Source organism: Oncorhynchus mykiss, chromosome 19, assembly GCF_013265735.2.
Source record: "Oncorhynchus mykiss isolate Arlee chromosome 19, USDA_OmykA_1.1, whole genome shotgun sequence".
In the NCBI taxonomy this organism is placed as follows: Eukaryota; Metazoa; Chordata; class Actinopteri; order Salmoniformes; family Salmonidae; genus Oncorhynchus; species Oncorhynchus mykiss.
This window is the reverse complement of record NC_048583.1, coordinates 58,136,254-58,158,264: the sequence shown is the minus strand read 5'-3', so window position 1 is coordinate 58,158,264 and position 22,011 is coordinate 58,136,254. Positions and strand designations below refer to the sequence as shown.

Sequence of the window (22,011 nt, the reverse complement as noted above, 5' to 3'; positions counted from 1 at the left end):
CTCCTTGGTTCACCGAATGAGGGAATTATTTTATAAAGACAAAGTATTTGGTTGTAATTGTAATGTTGCAGGGAGACCAACCCTCCTCCTCGAGTGTCCAGGAGAGCTCCGGGGTATGCAGGCATTTGCTCCAGACCTGCTCAACCACAGCTCATTTAGTTAAAAAAAAAAAATCACCTGCTCAACAGGACCTTGATAAGCCAACTCTTGTGTTTGAGCAGGGTTGGATCAAAGGCCTGCTCTCCAGGTGGGTGGGGCTTGACAGACCACGTGTTTTATACTGTAGCCTATCAGTGCAATATTTAACTTTGGGGAGGGTTAAGTGCCTTGCTCATGGCACAACGGCAAGAGATGCACTTACATGGGATCAGAGACCAGCAGTCTTCCATTGTCAACACCAGTGGTACTAATGAAGGATATTTTTATTCAAGCGTTTCCTTGCATCGCACAACACAATTTTCAGTCACATTTTTGGCACATGGTGTTAGGAACCATTTTATTTACTAAAGAAATCTGTTCTAAAATAAGTTAATGTTAAGCGCTGGAGGGATGTCATGTGTCCACAGCTTTTAGACCTGTTTGACAGTGAAGACCCACGGGAGAGGGACTTCCTCAAAACCACCCTCCACAGGATATATGGGAAGTTCCTGGGACTACGGGCCTACATCAGAAAACACATCAATAATATATTTTATAGGTAAGTTTAATCTTAGCCGCTTTCGTTTTTATGTCAGATAGTTTATTATTGGGGCGGCAGGGTAGCCTAGTGGTTAGAGCGTTGGACTAGTAACCGGAAGGTTGCAAGTTCAAACCCCCGAGCCGACAAGGTACAAATCTGTCGTTCTGCCCCTGAACAGGCAGTTAACCCACTGTTCCTAGGCCGTCATTGAAAATAAGAATTTGTTCTTAACTGACTTGCCTAGTTAAATAAAGATAAAATAAATAAAAAAACACATCAAATCAATTGCTAAAGATTCAATGGTGACTTGTGGTTGTTTTTAGTTTCATACCACTAAGAAATTGATGTTTGGTTGTGTAACCAAAATGTAATATCTCTGTGTTTTTTGACAGGTTTATCTATGAGACTGAGCACCATAATGGAATAGCAGAATTACTGGAGATACTTGGAAGGTACACCTTAAGCTGTAACTCGGCGTGTATTGCAGTACAGTTATTTTGGACTTTTATCCAGTCTCACAATGTCTTCTGGACTGCAGATAGGATCTCTAACCATTGCTCTGCTGCTGTTTTATCTGTTTCATATTCATTACTATTTTGAGTTCAGTTGAAGTGATTTATATTAGAATCATTCTAATTGTTTCTCTCTCTTTCACAGTATAATCAATGGGTTTGCCTTACCACTAAAAGAGGAGCACAAGATATTCCTTTTAAAGGTCCTGTTGCCTTTGCACAAAGTCAAATCACTTAGTGTCTACCATCCGCAGGTAAGCTCTTGTGTCTGTTTAGGGTCTGGGTCGTGTTCATTGGGTACAAAATGGAAGAAAACAGACTGGAACAGGGAGGGACTTCCTGGTCCAATAAGAAACGTGTGTTTTCGTTTTCCGTTGAAAGATTTGATTTCATCTTTTTTTCATCTCAATTAGCTCACGCCAATGGCGACAGCTAGTCTTACTGGGTTCTGACCATAACAAAAATAAAATTACAAAATACTTTACAATTGACATACTTTTAACGTGTAGTGTGTGTGGACATTTTAAAACGTTTTCCATTGTGTGACCGTAATGAACACGACACAGCTCTGATTGTTCTATCAGCCATGGGCTCATTTCAAGAGGGTGCGACGTTACAGAATGTTCACACAGAAATAGAGTGTATACAACAGACATGATTCTCTGCCAACAGTAATAGGGAGTTTCAGCTCTATTTAATCTCTTTCTATCTGCCACATTCTGATTGTCCTGCCCCTTTTGCCCTACTGAATGCACACTACGGAAATGACTGATATTAGGTGTAGGTGGGGCTTATTTCCAGTGGGGCCTGGCCTGTTCAGGTGAGGGCAGTAGCCTGGCTGCTACAAGCTAGCTGGAATCAGATATCTGCTACTCACAAGCCAGAATTACTATGAAGACAAAGGTCCTTGTCCAGGGGCCTCTCCCTCTTTCTGGGCCAGCTTCTCGCTTGCTGTGTTTCTCTTGGTGTCTGCCGGACTGTTTCACTAGATAGAGATATCTCTATCTCTCGCATATATATATATATATATATATATATATATATATATATAGTGAAACTGCTGTGCTATACATTGCTCTATGGACCATGGCATAATATCTACATTACAGCTTGATCAACTGTGTTAGAGCTAGCCTAATGCAAAATGAGAACACCTCACAAAAAGTAATGTTGTTACATTGCAGTTATACTGCAAGTATTACAGTTACTGCAACTTCATGACTGCAATTATTTGTCAGTGACTATTGTCGTTGATAATGTCAACACAATTAGGCTGACGGGACCAGCCAGTGTCACCAGTAATTGTGTCCTATCGTTGTGAATGTCAACACAATTAGTCTGATTTTTAGGATCAGACAGTAATTTTGTTCCATTGTCTTTTTCTCCCCCCCCTAGTTGGCATACTGTGTGGTGCAGTTTCTAGAGAAGGACAGCACTCTCACTGAACCAGTAAGTTGTGAAATTTCTGCTCACAAGTAAGGTGTATTGATTACCCCTTCAGTGACGTTGTATTCCGTCTCTATTAAATAATGAAACATGTTCAATTTGGTTTAAATAATGCAAACAGTGTTGGAGAAGTAAAAGTGCAATAAAAAAAGCTAACGTTTCAGTTCCTTGCTCAGAACATGAGAACATATGAAAGCTGGTGGTTCCTTTTAACATGAGTCTTCAATATTCCCAGGTAAGAAGATTTAGGTTGTAGTTATTATAGGAATTATAGGACTATTTCTCTCTAAACCATTTGTATTTCACATACCTTTGACTATTGGATGTTCATATAGGCACTAGAGTATTTCCAGCCTAATCTCGGGAGTTGATAGGCTTGAAGTCATGAACAGCGCTGTGATTCAAGCGTTGCGAAGAGCTGCTGGCAAACGCAGGAAAGTGCTGTTTGAGTGAATGGTTATGAGCATGCTGCTGCCTTCCACCACTCAGTCAGACTGCTCTATCAAATCATAGACTTATAATACAAACAGAAATACGAGCCTTAGGTCTTTTCATATGGTAAAATCCGGAAACTATCATTTCGAAAACAAAAAGTTTATTCTTTCAGTGAAATACATAACCATTCCGTATTTTAACGAACGGGTGGCGTCCATAAGTCTAAATATTGCTGTTATATCGCACAACCTTCAATGTTATGTTATAATTATGTAAAATTCTGGCAAATTAATTATGGTCTTTGTTAGGAAGAAATAGTCTTCACACTGTTCAACGTGCCCAAATTGCTGCATATACCCTGACTCTGTTTGCATTGAACGCAAGAGAAGTGACAATTTCCCTAGTTAATATTGCCTGCAAACATGAATTTCTTAACTAAATATGCAGGTTTAAAAAAAAATATATATATATATATATATATATATATATATATATATATATATATATATATATATATATATATATATATATATATATATATATATATATATATATATATATATATATATATATATATATATATATATATATATATATATATATATATATATATATATATATATATATATATATATATATATATATATATATATATATATATATATATATATATATATATATATATATATATATATATATATATATATATATATATATATATATATATATATATATATATATATATATATATATATATATATATATATATATATATATATATATATATATATATATACTTGTCTATTCATTTTAAGGAAGGCATTGATGTTTATGGTTAGGTAAATTGGTGCAACCACAGTGCTTTTGTTTTCTTCACGAATGCGCTTGTTAAATCATCACCCGTTTGGCAAAGTAGGCTGTGATTCGATGATAAATGAACAGGCACCGCAATGATTATTTGCAACGCAGGACAAGCTAGTTAAACTAGTAATATCATCAACCATGTGTAGTTAACTAGTGATTATGTTAAGATTGATTGTTTTTTTTCTAAGATAAGTTTAATGCTAGCTAGAAACTTACCGTGGCTCTTTGCAGCCACCAGGTCCTTTTGATGTTGTACTCGCATAACAGGTGGTCAGTCTGCCACGCAGTCTCCTCGTGGAGTGCAATATAATTGGTGTCCAAAAATGCAGATAACCGATTGTTATAAATTGATTGTTATAAACTTGAAATCTGCCCTAATTAATCGGCCATGACGATTTAATCGGTCGACCTCTAGTCCAAACACAGCAAGACAGTTGTGAAGAGGGCACAACCCAACACCTATTCCCCCTCAGGAGACTCAAGATTTGTCATTGGTCCCCAGATCCTCAAAAGGTTCTACAGCTGCACTATCGAGAGCAGGTTGTATCACCACCTGGTATGGCAACGGCTCAGCATCCGACCAAAAGGCTCTATAGAGGGGAGTGTGTACGGCCCAGTACATCACTGGGGGCAAGCTTCCTACCCCCCCCCTTTGTTTTTACTGCTCTTACTTGCTGTTTATCTAGGCATAGGCAATTTTACCCCTACCTACAGTACCAGTCAAAAGTTTGGACACAACTACTCATTCAAGGGTTTTCCTTTTATTTATTTTTTACTATTTTCTACATTATAGAATAATAGTGTAGACATTAAAAATATGAAATAACACACATGGAATCATGTCGTAACCAAAAATGTGTTAAACAAATCAAAGTATATTTGAGATTCTTCAAAGTTTACCTTGACAGTTTTGCACACTCTTAACCAGCTTCATGAGGTAGTCACCTGGAATGCATTTCAATTAACAGGTGTGCCTTGTTAAAAGTGAATTTGTGGAATTTCTTTCCTTCTTAATGCGTTTGAGCCATACAGTTGTGTTGTGACATGGTAGGGGTGGTATTCAGGCGCTATTTACTTACTTACTGACTACACATTTAAAATGGCGTTGAAATACAAAACAAGATTGACAATACAACTTTCATAACAGTTACACACCAATAAAACTAATAATGGTAAGAAATAAGCAATAACTTTTTTTTTAAAGAAGAAAAGACTAGCCTGCTGGCCTTACAGGGTCAATGGGAACATTCACCCGAGCTATTTAGGAGGGATATCACACCTGGCACAAATTGTCTCATTCTGTTTTTCCTGCTGAGGGGTGCCCTATACCTGCGCCCAGAGGGGAGTAATTCAAAGTCCAGGTACAGCGGGGTGGCTTGGGTCTAAAATGATTTTGTGAGCCATACGGGTATGTGTCATGCCAAATCACCTGACCTCAACCCAATTGAGATGGTTTGGGATGAGTTGGACCGCAGAGTGAAGGAAAAGCAGCCAACAAGTGCTCAACATATGTGGGAACTCCTTTAAGACTGTTGGAAAAGCATTCCAGGTAAAGCTGGTAGAGAGAATGCCAAGAGTGTGCAAAGCTGTCAAGGCAAAGGGTGGCCTCTTTGAAGAATCTCAAATATATTTTTGATTTGTTTAACTTTTTTTTGTGGTTACTACGTGATTCCATATGTGTTATTTCATAGTTTGTAGAATAATAGTTAAGACAATGTATGAAATAGTGAAATTAAAGAAAAACCCTAGAATAAGTAGGTGTGTCCAAAAGTAAAGAGAACCCCTAGAATAAGTAGGCGTGTCCAAAAGTAAAGAGAACCCCTAGAATAAGTAGGCGTGTCCAAAAGTAAAGAGAACGCCTAGAATAAGTAGGCGTGTCCAAAAGTAAAGAGAACCCCTAGAATAAGTAGGCGTGTCCAAAAGTAAAGAGAACCCTTAGAATAAGTAGGTGTGTCCAGACGTTTTGACTGGTGCTGTACATGTACAAATGACCTCGACTAACCTGTACATTGACTTGGTACCGATACCCCCTGTATATAGCCTTGTTATTTATTTTTTTTATTTAACTCGGCTAGTCAGTTGAGAACAAATTCATATTTACAATGACGGCATACCCATGCCAAACCCGGATGCCCCCGGGCCAATTGTGCACTGCCCTATGAAACTCCCGATCATGGTCAGATGTGATACAGGCTGGATTCGAACCAGGGACTGTAGTTTTGTCTCTTGCACTAAGATGCAGTGCCTTAGACTGCTGCACCACTCGAGAGCTTTTATTGTTACTTTAAAAAAAACTTTAGTATATTTAGTAAATATTTTCTTAACTGTTTTAAGGGCTTTTAAGTAAGCATTTCAAGGTAAGGTCTGCACTTGTTGTATTCGGCGCATGTGACAAATAATTTATTTAGACTTTAATGAACAGTAATGTGTGTAAATGCTCTTTTCATGTTAACATAAATTATTTTATAAAAAGTTAAATTTAAAGTTAAAGTAATGTTTTTGCTTATTCACGAACGTTATTGTATACGTTACTCACTGATCTGTTGGTCAATATCCACTCCACTCCCTGCTCAATGCGTCTCCCAGGTGGTCATGGCCCTTCTGAAATACTGGCCCAAGACTCACTCCCCCAAAGAGGTGATGTTCCTTAACGAGCTGGAGGAGATTCTAGACGTCATCGAGCCATCCGAGTTCGTCAAGGTCATGGAGCCACTGTTCAGGCAGCTGGCCAAGTGTGTGTCCAGCCCACACTTCCAGGTGACTGACCCCATGCCATGGGAACCCTGTTATTGGTGTCCTTTTAACTTTTAGTCATTACGGTTATGTGGGAAAGTGAATTTGAGTAGTGAAATGTTTCTAGTTGGTTCCTAGAACTAAGCAGTCCATTGAAACCGAACAGGATCCAGGATGTAATGAACGTACCGCCTGGTTCGACCTTGTAGTGGAAACCAACATGAGGGGTTCTAGAGATATGTTGGTACAGTTATTTTTAGGCTTAATGGAAGGATGTTTCACCAATCAAGTGTGCTTCTCTATCTCTCAACAGTCGTGGCCAAAAGTTTTAAATGACACATTTTAATTTTCACTAAGTCTGCTGCCTCAGTTTGTATGATGGCAATTTGCATATACTCCAGAATGTTATGAAGATTGATCAGATGAATAACAATTAATTGCAAAGTCCCTCTTTGCCATGCAAATGAACTGAATCCCCCAAAAACTTTTCCACTGCATTTCAGAACTGCCACAAAAGGACCAACTTACATCATGTCAGTGATTCTCTCGTTAACACAGGTGTGAGTGTTGACGAGGACAAGGCTGGAGATCACTCTGTCGTGCTGATTGAATTCAAATAACAGACTTGAAGCTTCAAAAGGAGGGTGGTGCTTGGAATCATTGTGCTTCCTCTGTCGACCATGGTTACCTGCAAGGAAACACGTGCCGTCATCATTGCTTTGCACAAAAAGGGCTTCACAGGCAAGGATATTGCTGCCAGTAAGATTGCACCTAAATCAACCATTTATCAGATCATCAAGAACTTCAAGGAGAACGGTTAAATTGTTGTGAAGAAGGCTTCAGGGCACCCAAGAAAGTCCAGCAAGAGCCAGAACCGTCTCCTAAAGTTGATTCAGCTGTGGGATCGGGGCACCACCAGTACAGAGCTTGCTCAGGAATGGCAGCAGGCAGGTGTGAGTGCATCTGCATGCACAGTGAGGCGAAGACTTTGAGGATGGCCTGGTGTCAATAAGGGCAGCAAAGAAGCCACTTCTTTCCTGGAAAAACATCAGGGACAGACTGATATTCTGCAAAAGGTACAGGGATTGGACTGCTGAGGACTGGGATAAAGTAATTTTCTCTGAATCCCCTTTCCGATTTGTTTGGGGCATCCGGAAAAAAGCTTGTCCGGAAAAAACAAGGTGAGCGCTACCATCAGTCCTGTGTCATGCCAACAGTAAAGCATCCTGAGACCATTAATGTGTAGGCTTCTCAGCCAAGGGAGTGGGCTCACTCACAATTTTGCCTAAGAACACAGTCATGAATAAAGAATGGTACCAACACGTCCTTCGAGAGCAACATCTCCCAACCGTCCAGGAACAGTTTGGTGACGAACAATGCCTTTTCCAGCATGATGGAGCACCTTGTCATAAGGCAAAAGTGATAACTACGTAGCTCGGGGAACAATACATTGATATTTTGGGTCCATGGCCAGGAAACCCCCCAGACATTAATCCCATTGAGAACTTGTGTTCAATCCTCAAGAGGCAGGTGTACAAACAAAAACCCACAAATTCTGACAAACTCCAAGCATTGATTATGCAAGAATGGGCTGCCATCAGTCAGTATGTGGCCCAGAAGTTAATTGACAGCATGCCAGGGCAGATTGCAGAGGTCTTGAAAAATAAGTGTTGACACTGCTAATATTGACTCTTTGCATCAACTTCATGTAATTGTCAATAAAAGCATTTGACACTTACGAAATGCTTGTAATTATACTTCAGTATTCCATAGTAACATCTGACAAAAATATCTAAAGACACTGGAGCAGCAAACTTTGTTGAAATTAATGTGTCATTCTCAAAACTTTTGGCCACGACTGTATATATTGCGCCTCCTGCCATCACCATTATGAGTGAGCTGTCCTCATCGATGGTGCTGTGTGCTTTGGGTCATTGTGCAGGTAGCAGAGAGAGCTCTGTACTACTGGAACAACGAGTACATCATGAGTCTGATCAGCGACAACGCAGCCAAGATCCTGCCCATCATGTTCCCGGCGCTCTACCGCAACTCCAAGACCCACTGGAACAAGTAAGTAGCCCCTCCTCAAAAAAGAGCCGTGTTCATTAGGCACCAAAAGAAAGACCACAAACTAAGATATGGTGGGATTACCTGGTCCAGGAAGACACTTTTCATTTTCCGCTGTGACACCTAATAACAGTGACCTTGATCTGCCCTCATAGGCCACTCACTCCAAGATCTCAGAACATGTAGTATTAGCAAGACCTGGGTTTAAATACTATAAACTTTTTAGCTGCTCTTGATTGAGCTTGCCCGGCTTTTTTTTTTTGTGAGCTTGCCTGGCTTTTTTTTTGTGAGCTTGCCTGGCTTTTTTTTGTGAGCTTGCCTGGCTTTTTTTTTTTGTGAGCTTGCTTGACTTTTTTTTTTGTGAGCTTGCCTGGCTTTTTTTTTGTGAGCTTGCCTGGCGCAAAATAACCAGTGGCAAAAGTACACAGCCATCTGGCATTACAGGCAGGTTATATCAAACAGATGACCAATAAAACACATTCTGTTCCTTGGAGGCATATTTAATTAACAAACAACAAAAACAATGTATGATTAGAAAGTTCAACACCTTACCAAACTGTACGTGGAACGAGACTTCTTTTAATATTAAGCTGCTCTGAAAGTGCTAGTGTCGACTGCAGGGAGCTCAACAGTGGTTCAGACTTACTTTAGTCATTCACTGGAATCTAATTTTGGTTTGGGCTGGAGGACAGGGCTACCCTTATAGACATGACGGGCAGACTGACTCTCGCTGCTGTCTTTGCCTGTGTGTCTGTCTCTCTGTGCAGGACCATCCATGGCCTCATCTACAACGCTCTCAAACTCTTCATGGAGATGAACCAGAAGTTGTTTGATGACTGCACACAGCAGTTCAGAGCAGAGAAAAACAAGTATGTAATTTGCTAATCCGAAATGAGAATATTGTATGTCTCAAATCTCGACTACAGATTGTAGTTAAGACTAGAATATGATATACTCATGTGAATGATAATATTACATTTCAAATGTGGAACCTGTTCAGTAAATATTCTCATTCAGATTAGCATGTATCAAATCTTGACCAAATATTGTAATGGTAAATAGATTATGATAATATATTTTCTTCCAGATTAGCATGCCTCAAAGTTTAGACAGTATTGTAATGATTATTACATATGCAAATCTGAATGATAATATATCATATATACATTGTAGTGACTGTAGGGGGGGGGCTAAGGTTATGATTGTAGATGTTTGTTTCCTCCTATAGAGAGAAGGCCAAGTCAAAAGACCGGGAAGAGGCTTGGATCAAGATTGAGAACCTTGCCAAATCCAACCCACAGGTGAGTGTGTGTGTGTGAGGGACACACAGCAGTGTGTGCATGCGTGGCATCCTAAAGAGCTGAAGTAGTTTCCTCTCCGTCTTCGCTCTGAGGACTGTTTGCTGTGCAGAGCATGACCAGTCTTTTCTACCACATGCTCTGCATCACCCTTTCCTGGTTAAGATCAGGAGGTTGATCAGGAGATTGGTTGGTTGCTGAATGATATATTGGCATACGATCTCCGTAGCCAACCCTGTACTAAGTCAAGTGAAATGCCAGTTGACTGAATGGTCTTCCTAAACTGCATTCCTATTTTATATGGCTTCATTTCTGGTCTCAGTAAATACAAACTAAGGTGGACGTATCTACTGTGAACTGCATTCCCAATGTCTTGTTTTATTATAGGTAGTCTTCTAGGGTGGATGTTGAACAGTCCTAGTATAAGGTAAAAATCTACTCTTGATGACCTTACTAACGATCAGTTGAATTAGTCTGTCTGCACCGCATCATTTTCTACTCTCACCAGATCACTAATAGAAGCCATGACTCCAGCATCCAATTTCAAAACTTTTCTGTTTATCTAAACTCTCTCTCTCTCTGAATCATTCGTCTTTGCATGCGACTTAAGTCTCTTTCTCCCATTTTTTTTCTTTTTGTGTGTTCGTTTCCTGTTAACATTAGTCTCTTATCCGTGTTGATTCCACTGGCCTCAACGGTCCAGTAGCAATGGCGTCTGATGGTCCATTAACCTATGAAGAAGTTCACAGGTTAAAAAAGACTAACGGAAGAAGTCGCTCAGGTAACTGTCCGTCTTCGGTCTGTCCGTCAGTGCTGATCTTGGATCAGGTCCCCCCCTGCACCTGTCATCTTAATCATTATGATCTACTCGGAGACATGTTATGACATTGGGCCCTGATCACTCTTTTCAAAATGTGTCCTGGAATGTTTCTCCTATAGAGGAGGGATGACTCATCAACTGTTTCTCCTATAGAGGAGGGATGACTCATCAACTGTTTCTCCTATAGAGGAGGGATGACTCATCAACTGTTTCTCCTATAGAGGAGGGATGACTCATCAACTGTTTCTCCTATAGAGGAGGGATGACTCATCAACTGTTTCTCCTATAGAGGAGGGATGACTCATCAACTGTTTCTCCTATAGAGGAGGGATGACTCATCAACTGTTTCTCCTATAGAGGAGGGATGACTCATCAACTGTTTCTCCTATAGAGGAGGGATGACTCATCAACTGTTTCTCCTATAGAGGAGGGATGACTCCGACTGTTTCTCCTATAGAGGGATGACTCCGACTGTTTCTCCTATAGAGGGGTGACTCCTCGACTGTTTCTCCTATAGAGGGGTGACTCCTCGACTGTTTCTCCTATAGAGGAGGGATGACTCATCGACTGTTTCTCCTATAGAGGAGGGATGACTCATCGACTGTTTCGCCTATAGAGGAGGGATGACTCATCGACTGTTTCGCCTACAGAGGAGGGATGACTCATCGACTGTTTCGCCTACAGAGGGATGACTCATCGACTGTTTCGCCTATAGAGGAGGGATGACTCATCGACTGTTTCTCCTATAAGAGGAGGGATGACTCATCAACTGTTTCTCCTATAGAGGAGGGATGACTCATCGACTGTTTCTCCTATAGAGGAGGGATGACTCATCGACTGTTTCTCCTATAAGAGGAGGGATGACTCATCGACTGTTTCTCCTATAAGAGGAGGGATGACTCATCGACTGTTTCTCCTATAAGAGGAGGGATGACTCATCGACTGTTTCTCCTATAAGAGGAGGGATGACTCATCGACTGTTTCTCCTATAAGAGGAGGGATGACTCATCGACTGTTTCTCCTATAAGAGGAGGGATGACTCATCGACTGTTTCTCCTATAAGAGGAGGGATGACTCATCGACTGTTTCTCCTATAAGAGGAGGGATGACTCATCGACTGTTTCTCCTATAAGAGGAGGGATGACTCCAACTGTTTCTCCTATAGAGGAGGGATGACTCCAACTGTTTCTCCTATAGAGGAGGGATGACTCATCGACTGTTTCTCCTATAAGAGGAGGGATGACTCATCAACTGTTTCTCCTATAAGAGGAGGGATGACTCATCGACTGTTTCTCCTATAGAGGAGGGATGACTCATCAACTGTTTCTCCTATAAGAGGAGGGATGACTCATCGACTGTTTCTCCTATAAGAGGGATGACTCATCGACTGTTTCTCCTATAGAGGAGGGATGACTCATCAACTGTTTCTCCTATAAGAGGAGGGATGACTCATCGACTGTTTCTCCTATAAGAGGAGGGATGACTCATCGACTGTTTCTCCTATAGAGGAGGGATGACTCATCAACTGTTTCTCCTATAAGAGGAGGGATGACTCATCGACTGTTTCTCCTAGAGGAGGGATGACTCATCGACTGTTTCTCCTATAGAGGAGGGATGACTCATCAACTGTTTCTCCTATAAGAGGAGGGATGACTCATCAGACCATGGACTGAACACTGGAATCAACTACTTTTGTTGTTGTCTGTTCTCTCTTCGACTCTCACCTTTCCTTCCTTCCTTCCTTCCCTTCTGTCTTTCTTTTTCTTTCTGTTAATTGTCATGAGGGTAGTCCTGGTAGCTAACATTTCACCAACTCTTTTCTCACGTCCTGTTTGGTGCATGGCTGCCTTAGTTCATTAGCATGACGCATGGTGAGCGGTTTTCTGTCAGTTGGTGATTGTCTCTAAACATGACTTTGTAACGTGAAAAATAGAGTGGTACTTGTGACAAAAACGTAGTAGACCATACCCAGGAGGATACTGTAGTTACAAGCAAAGCATTTTAATTCCATTGGACCGAACTCTCTCTAACACTCTCCCCTTCCCTGGTTGCAGTTACGAACGAGAGACCAGAGGAAAGACCGGCCTATGATGCGGCGTAAGTCTGATCTCCCTCAGGACATCTACACCGCAAAAGCCTTGGAGACCCGTCGCCGAGCCGACGTCATGATCACTACCCGCGATGGGCTCTAGGTCTGCCCCTCTCTCTCTAGTTTCCAGTCCCATCTTCTCTCTTTCCTCTAGTGTCCAGTCCCCTCTTCTCTCCACCCTCATCCACACAGCACATTCAGATTACTGGCCCAGTTTCCTCATCATCGCCAGTACACAACACCCCCCCCCCCCCCCCTCCCCCTGGATTTCTGCTTTCTCAGGTGTTTCTTTTTGGGAGGGGTGGGGCCGCAACTTTCTTTTTTAGTCTTGCCGTCAACTTTTTTTTGCTTAATCGTGCATAACAGTATCGGCTCATCCCTCCAGGCTCTTACTGTACATGAAAAGGGGGGGAAGTTCCGTTCCACTAGCAACATGACAAGCCCCTATGTTCCCTCATTGAGCGCAGTTGGTAGAGAGCAGAAACAGAATGGGGGAGGCTCCTCTCGTTTCCTCATTTCAGTTTCTGTTGAGGGGAAACAAAACTAAGAACAGCCATTGTTGGATGGTGGGGGGTGACTGTTGGATCAACTTTTCGGAAGTTTTGTTTCTTTAGTTTCTTTTTTTTCTTTTTTGTAATCCCAGGGACATTTGCCAGTGCCAAGACTGTTTGTTCTTTCTGTGTTTTTCTGTGTGAGAGAAACCAGGATGACTATCTAGGTAGACAGCCTGCGTCGTTTGCCTTCGTTTTTTGGAGCCTCAGATGATTCAAATGTTTTTTTTTTAAAATAAGCTGAAGAGCAACAGGACTTTCTGAAGTGACTGATCCATCTGTTCTGATGAAGTCACTTTGTGACTAGGATGGAGGGAGGACGGGAGGTTCTCTGTGGACACTGGACTCTTTACACCCTACACTTTGTGCCATGCACATTCTTTCGTTGGATTGATTTCCCTTCTGTTTAAGTCCATTGGCAATATGTGAGCCAGATCACAATGAAATATTGACAGTTCAAACAATGGTACTTATTTCATACGGAGAAACACATTGGGTGGTTGTTGGTCTGCACCCAGTTTGTCATATTCAAAGGCCCTTCTTAGACATGTCAGTCTCCTTAATTCATACATAATGCATGTCCCCAGTTCTTACTGCTATTGGGAAGCTTCATTTAACTCTCAATGGCCAGCTAGGAAGTGTTTGGTTTGACACAGAGTCCATCAAGACACCTGTAGCCACACACACTGTAATGCTACGTTATGCAGAAACATTCCACAAACGTTCCAACAGAAATTACATTGACACTTTACCTGGGGGTGTCAGTTTGAGGAAGGCGAGGTGCAGAATTACTCATCTCGATCACATAATACGTTATTTGGGATGTAAGGTGATGTTGTAGAACTGTGATTCTGCACAGCCCGACTGTAATGAAGTCCTTCTCAAAAGCACACCGTGTCCTCCGATGCAGGCTTTTCAGAAGCCCTGGCGCTGCTTGCTAGTCAAGCATGTTCCAGAGGTACACATGGTATCACATGCCCTGAAGCCCCCCCCCCCCCCACAGCGGTCTCACGTTTCTCCGTGTGGGTTTTTACCAGTGCCCTCCTCCCCAGAAGTGCTTTGCTGTGGAGCTGAAAGGACTGTTACTTGTCTTGTTGTGAAGTACTGAACAAATGGGGATCAGAGAGCCGTTTATCGAATGGCGGAATGTTACACAATGAGAACAGCAACACTGTTTGGATGACAACCATTTCATGTGACCGTTGAATGAGCATAGGAAGAGGTGATTTCAAACCTGAATACCTCTTTGGATGATATCTGTAACCATCAAGAATAAGTCCATTGAAAAAGCACTTCCTGAAACTTGAAAGATGTGGCATGTTTGTGTATCTTCAATGAAGCGCTCTTCAGTGTCCCGTTGAGTCTATATGTACAGTCTGTTCTGCTTTCTCCAGTTCAGGAAGCTGTCCATTTCCTGGACTGGACAAGGAAAGGACCCATAAGTAAGCATTTCAGTGTTAGTCCACGCCTGTTGTTTACGAAGCATGTGACGAATACAATTTTAATTTGATTGGGGCCCCATTGTAAATGTTAGTCTTTCTCTGGTACCATTGTTTGAACTTGCAAATCTAGTACGTGTATCCAATCTGTATTGTCTTTTCTGTTTCTAGTCTCTGGCAACTGGTAGCCTGGATGCTCGTTTTTGCATTGTAGCTGGAAAAGGCCAATGTTGAAAGACTGACATCCAGGCTTGGCTTGGTAACTGCATTATTAATACTTCAATGCAAAAAGGTGTTCATTTAACTACCATGTATCTTTTGTCCTGGACGAATGGCACTCACCAAAACAATTTGACCCCCCCCCCCCCCGCCCCGCCCAAATCTTCACTTTTATATAACAGTACCATTTGGAAAGATGTTTGATCAGTTTGCTTTTTATTTGTGTTCAAACTGTTTTTTTTTAAGACACATCAATTACTCGTATGGCAAGTTAGACAACAAATGTTTTCCGGAATTCTTTGCTTGGCCTCTGCAGGTTTTTAGTTAGAACATGTACTTTCCAGAATATAATAACTTGACAAGTGTCCTTTTGTCTGTGATCTGTACTACGTGGCTTCATTTAATATTGTACATATGATTTACTTTGTTTTATGTAGTGTTATATCTAGATTAATTTTGTATAAAATTGTCCTCTGTACAGAATAAAACATCGATAGCAATGACAAAGAAGTCAATGTGGCACACAACTTCTCTCTCTCTCCCCTGTAACTTTCTGCATTTTTAGAAATAACACGTCTAATATTTTCTTTAATTCCCTCTTCCAATTATCCGTGACCGGATTTCAGTCTGTAGCCTTTTGTGTGCTTTTATCACAATCTCAAGTGGTGTTCATCTGTAATAGAATGAAATAAAGAGAATATTTTAATTTTATATCTTCAACCATACATCAATTCTGGAGGCATTTTACTTCACAGAAGTCTCAAAACACAGTCCGTTATTATACATATTGACAGTTAAGTGTATATGATTTGATCTGAGGGAAAATGGATACGGCTAAAAATGATTTTTTTCCCTCATCACTTACTGTATATACACCCCTTTTGGGTGGTGGACCATTATTGACACACACAGCCAGCAGTGTTGCCGTTCTTGATACAAACCGATGCGCCTGGCACCTACTAGCATACCCCGTTAAAACATTTAAATCTTGCCCATTCACCCTCTGAATGGCACCGTTTTTTAAAATGTTTATTTTATTTCACCTTGCATTTAATTTAACCAGGTAAGCTAGTTGAGAACAAGTTCTCATTTACAACTACGACCTGGCCAAGATAAAGCAAAGCAGTGCGACACAAACAACACAGAGTTACACATGGAATAAACAAGCGTACAGTCAATAATACAATAGAAAAAAAAATGTCTATATACAGTGTGTGCAAATGGCGTGAGGAGGTATGGCAATAAATAGGCCATAGTAGCAAAGTAATTACAATTTAGCAGATTAACACTGGAGTGTTAGATGAGCAGGTGGTGTGTACGTAGTGGTATTGGTGTGCAAAAGAGCAGCAAAGTAAAAAAACAAACAATATGGGGATGAGGTAGGTAGATGGGCTATTTACAGATGGACTATGTACAGCTGCAGCGATCGGTTAGCTGCTCAGATAGCTGGTGTTTAAAGTTAGTGAGGGAAATGTAAGTCTTCAGCTTTTTATTTTTTAATACATTTATTTATTTAGGCAATTTGTTCCAGTCATTGGCAGCAGAGAACTGGAAGGAAAGGCGGCCAAAGGTGGTGTTGGCTTTGGGGATGACCAGTGATCTATATATACCTGCAGGAGCGCGGGCTACGTGTTATCGTGAGCTGAGTGAAGGCGGAGCTTTACCTAGCATAGACTTGTTGATGACCTGGAGCCAGTGGGTCTGGCGACGATTATGTAGCGAGGGCCAGCCGACTAGAGCATACAGGCCGCAGTGGTTGGTGATATAAGGCTCTTTGGTAACAAAACGGATGGCACTGTGATAGACTGCATCCAATTTGCTGAGTAGAGTATTAGAAGCTATTTTGTAGATGGCATTGCCGAAGTCTAGGATCAATAGGATAGTCCGTTTTACTCTGGTAAGTTTGGCGGCGTGAGTGAAGATTTGTTGCGAAATAGGAAGCCGATTCTAGATTTAATTTTGGATTGGAGATGTTTGATGAGTCTGGAAGGAGAGTTTACAGTCTAGCCAGACACCTAGGTAGTTGTCCACGTATTCTAGGTCAGAACCGTCCAGAGTAGTGATGCTAGTTGGGCGGGTGTGTGTGGGCAGCGAATGGTTGAAAAGCATTTATTTGGTTTTGCTATTGTTTAAGAGCAGTTGGAGGCCACGGAAGGAGTGTTGTATGGCATTGAAGCTCGTTTGGAGGTTAACACAGTGTCCAAAGAAGGGCCAGATGTATACAGAATGGTGTCGTCTGCGAAGAGGTGGATCAGGGAATCACCCGCAGCAACCTCAACATCGTTGATATATACAGAGAAAAGAGAATCGGCCCGAGGATTGAACCCTGTGGCACCCCCATAGACTAGGTCTGGACAACAGGCCCTCTGATTTTACACACTGAACTCGATCTGCTGTTGGTGAACCAGGCGAGGCAGTCATTTGAGATTCCAAGGCTATTGAGTCTGCCAATAAGAATCCGTTGATTGACAGAGTCGAGCCTTGGCCAGGTCGATGAAGACTGCTGCACAGTACTGTCTTTTATCGATCGGTTATAATATCGTTTAGTACCTTGAGCGTGGCTGAGGTACACCTGTGACCAGCTCGGAAACCGGATTGCACAGCGGAGAAGGTACTGTGGGAATCAAAATTGTCAGTGATCTGTTTAACTTGGCTTTCAAAGACTTTAGAAAGGCAGGGGAGGATGGATATAGGTCTGTAACAGTTTGGGTCACTCCCTTTGAAGAGGGGGATGACCGCGGCAGCTTTCCAATCATTAGGGATCTTGGATGAAATGAGAGGTTGAACAGACTGGTAATAGGTGTTGCAACAATGGCGGCGGATCATTTTAGAAAGAGAGGGTCCAGATTGTCTAGTCCAGCGGATTTGTACGGGTCCAGGTTTTGCTGCTCTTTCAGAACATCTGCGATCTGGATTTGGGTGAAGGAGAAGCTGGGGAGGCTCGGCAAGTAGCTGCGAGGGGTGCGGAGCGGGGTTGGCGTAGCCAGGAGGAAAGTATGGCCAGCCGTAGAGATGCTTTTTTAAAGTTTTTGATTATCATGGATTTACCGGTGGTGACCGTGTTGCCTATCCTCAGTGCAGTGGGCAGCTGGAAGGAGGTGCTCTTGTTCTCCATGGACTTTAGTGTCCAAAAACCTGAGTTAGAGCTACAGGATGCAAATTTCTGTTTGAAAAAACTAGGCTTTGCTTTCCTGACTTCCCTGAACAGTTGCATATCGCAGGGGCTATTCGATGCTAATGCAGTCCGCCACAGGATGTTTTTTGTGCTGGTCAAAGGCAGTCAGGTCTGGATTGAACCAAGGGCTATATCTGTTCTTAGTTCTACATTTTTGAAAGGGGCATGCTTATTTAAGATGGTGAGGAAATTACTTTTAAAGAACGACCAGGCATCCTCGACTGACGGGATGAGGTCAATATCCTTCCAGGGTTCCCGGGCCAGGTCGAATAGAAAGGCCTGCTCGCAGAAGTGTTTGACAGTGATGAGGGGTGGTCGTTTGACCGCAGACCCATAGCGGATGCAGGCAATGATCGCTGAGATCCTGATTGAAAACAGCAGAGGTGTATTTGGAGGGCAAGTTGGTCAGGATAATATCTATGAGGGTGCCCATGTTTACGAATATAGGGTTGTACCTGGTGGTTTCCTTTAATTTGTGTGTGATTGAGGGCATCTAGCTTACATTGTAGGACTGCTGAGGTGTTAAGCATATCCCAGTTTAGGTCACCTAACAGAAGGAACTCTGAAGATAGATGGGAGGCAATCAATCCATGTCTCAATTTGTCTCTAGGCTTAATTGTTTAACCAGTGTTGTCCCCTTCATCTACACAGATTTTTGAAGTGGGATTTAAGAAGTGACACAGCTTTCACCTGGATTCACATGGTCAGTCTGTCATGGAAAGGGCAGATGTTCTAAATGTTTTTTAAACTCCGTGTAGAAGTCAATGTACAGCTAACTGCCAAAATAAAGGAAATGTCAACAGTGTCATAATAGGGTTTTGAGCCAGAACAGTTTCAATGTGCCTTGGCATAGATTCTACAAGTGTCTGGAACTCTATTGGAGGGATGCGACAATTCTTTCATGAGAAATTCCGTATTTGGTGTTATGTTGATGGTGATGGAAAACAGTCTCAGGTGCTCCTCCTGAATCTCCCATAAGTGTTCAATTGGGTTGAGATCTAGTGACTGACACACACACACACACCCTTTTAAAACCCTTATGATAATTTTGAGACCCCTCTCTAAGTCACATCTCTTCTAGCCATGGTAGCCAAAATAAATCGGCAACTGGGCAATTTTATACCTGACCCTAAGCATGATGGGATGTTATTTGCTTAATTTAACTCAGGAATCACACCTGTGTGGACTTTTACCACATTGTTACTTTTTTTTATTTTTTATCCCTCAATCTACACACACTACCCCATAATGACAAAGCAAAAACAGGGTTAGAAATGTTTGCAAATGTATAAAATAAAACCATTTAGGTAAAAATTCAGACCATTACTTTGTTGAAGCATCTTTTTTGTTTGGAGAGTTTCTCCCATTATTCTCTGCAGATCCTCTCAAGCGCTCAGGTTCGATGAGAAACGTCGCTGCACAGCTGTTTTCAGGTCTCCAGAGATGTTCAATCAAGTCCGGCCTCTGGCTGGGCCACTCAAGGACATTTGGAAACTTGTCCCAAAGCCTGTGTTGTCTTGTATGTGTGCAAGTCATTGTCCTGTTAGACTGGGGCGAAGATTCACCTTCCGAGGTCCTGAGCGCTCTGGAGCAGGTTTTCATCAAGGAGCTCTCTACTTTGCCCCGTTCATCTTTCCCTCAATCTGGACTAGTCTCTCAGTCCCTGTTGCTGAAAAACATCCACAAAGCATGATGCTGCCACCACCATGCTTCACCTTAGGGATGGTGCCAGGTTTCCTCCAGACACCTTAGGGATGGTGCCATGTTTCCTCCAATCTTGGTTTAATCAGACCAGAGAATCTTGTTTCTCATGGTCAGAGTCCTTTTAGGTGCCTTTTGGCAAACCCCCGAGTGGGCTGTCATGTTCCTTTTACTGAGGTGTGGCATCTGTCTGGCCACTCTTACCATACATGTCTGATTGGTGGAGTGCTGTAGAAATGGTTGTCCTTCTGGAAGGTTCTCCCATCTCCACAGAGGGACTCTGGAGGTCTGTCAGAATTACCATTGGGTTCTTGGTCACCTCCCTGACTAAGGCCCTTCTCCCCCGATTGCTCAGTTTGGCTGGGTGGCCAGCTCTAGGAAGAGTCTTGGTGGTTCCAAGCTTCTTCCATTTAAGAATGAAGGAGGCCACTGTGTTCTTGGGGACCTTCAATGCTGCAGAAATGTTTTGATACCCTTCCCAGATCCTTCGACACAATCCGATCTTAGAGCTCCAAGGTCAATTCCTTCGACCTCATGGCTTGCTTTTCACTCTGACATGCACTGTCAACTGTGGGACCTTTATATAGACAGGTGAGTGCCTTTCCAAATCATGTCCAATCATTTGAATTTATCATAGGTGGACTCCAAGTTGTTGAAACATCTCAAGGATGCTCAATGGAAACAGGATGCACCTGAGTTCAATTTTGAGTCTCATAGCAAAGGGTCTGAATACTTATGTAAATAAGGTGTTTCTGTTTTTAATAAATTGGGAAAAATGTCTACAAACCTGCACCTCAATGTTAGGAAGGTGTTCTTAATGTTCTGTACAGTGTATTATACAGTCTGCAAAAAAAGTTAGTGTGCGGACAGCACCTTTCCTGTGACTACCTTTATACAACTGACCATGATTTTCTTAGATTAAAGATGTTTAAGTCAATTTGCATATACTGTCCGTAATACAAATGTAATGATTAACCCAATTACACAGTCTCCCTTTCGAGCTGAGCTTGCTACTGAAATTGACCTCTAAGAACTCATTGTAGGTAGCATCATTGACCACAAGAGGGCCCCAAATAACCTCTTTTGCGGTCTGACTGAATGAATTGTTTTTTGCTTCAGGCATGAACTACAACGTAGTGTCATTTTTTTTTATTTCTCAGGGTCATTTCTGCCTTGTGGTGCGTTTTGGACCTAACTTTTGTAAATGTATTCTATCATAAGAATGACGTTTTAACTTTCAGAAAAACAAATTGATCAAGCTCAGCCACTTGTTTTTTTAGGTGCATTTTCCAACCTGTTAGGTGCATAATCCTAACAGGGTGGATATTTTGAGCCTAAATTGTCCATAGCTCTGTGAGCAAGCAAGATTGAGCTAGCATAATTTTGAACACTTGAACAGGATTTTAACTTCTCCATCAAACATATTTTTGTATTTGGTAAAACATTTTTTTAAATTTAGCCGGGTTGTAGGTTACGTATAGGACATATAAACTAACAACATGGAACATTGGTCAAACTGAAATTCTGACACTTCCTGTGTCCTTGTCAGAAGAGGTTGTTTTCTTAAATGGCGATTTACAACCAGCTAACAGGACGGTAAGGGACACAAATCTTAAATAAAATAAATACAAATCATGAGAAAAAAAACATTATTAATGAGAGAGAATTTAACTAGGAAGTTGATTAGTAACTCCTGGGGACATGGCAAAAACGCCTACATCCACTGAAAGAAAGTGTGAAAAATGCGTAAAATTCCTCTTTCAAGATCCAAATTTTGTTTTTAAGGCAAAGAACACTTCTTTTTACTGACTTTAAATTTAAATATTTTTGGAATCCCCATTTTACACTAAGTTAGATTTCCTGGGAACAGAAAAGGTACCGCATAATAGCAATGAACAACCTAACTGCCTGACCATGTAGTGGTTATGGACTCAAAGCCAACACCTAACTGCCTGCCCATGTAGTGGTTATGGACTCAAAGCC

General features: G+C 41.6%; 1 protein-coding gene across 5 annotated transcripts in view; it reads left to right on the top strand.

Annotated features, from left to right (window-relative positions):
* The window catches only part of ppp2r5ca (protein phosphatase 2, regulatory subunit B', gamma a), a 50,462-nt gene extending 34,585 nt beyond the window's left edge, over positions 1-15,877 (top strand). For 2 of the 5 annotated variants that reach the window (XM_036955172.1, XM_036955175.1), the window contains 9 exons: positions 567-697; positions 1,072-1,131; positions 1,337-1,445; positions 2,587-2,640; positions 6,523-6,693; positions 8,612-8,739; positions 9,504-9,605; positions 9,965-10,037; positions 12,909-15,877. In XM_036955172.1, coding sequence (XP_036811067.1) covers positions 567-697; positions 1,072-1,131; positions 1,337-1,445; positions 2,587-2,640; positions 6,523-6,693; positions 8,612-8,739; positions 9,504-9,605; positions 9,965-10,037; positions 12,909-13,046 — 966 coding nt within the window. In that variant the 3' untranslated portion in view covers positions 13,047-15,877. Of the gene's footprint in view, positions 1-566; positions 698-1,071; positions 1,132-1,336; positions 1,446-2,586; positions 2,641-6,522; positions 6,694-8,611; positions 8,740-9,503; positions 9,606-9,964; positions 10,050-10,421; positions 10,464-10,697; positions 10,816-12,908 lie in introns of those variants that run through there. The other 3 variants (XM_036955173.1, XM_036955176.1, XM_036955174.1) reach the window with 3 other exon arrangements.
* The last annotated feature ends 6,134 nt before the right edge of the window (positions 15,878-22,011 follow it).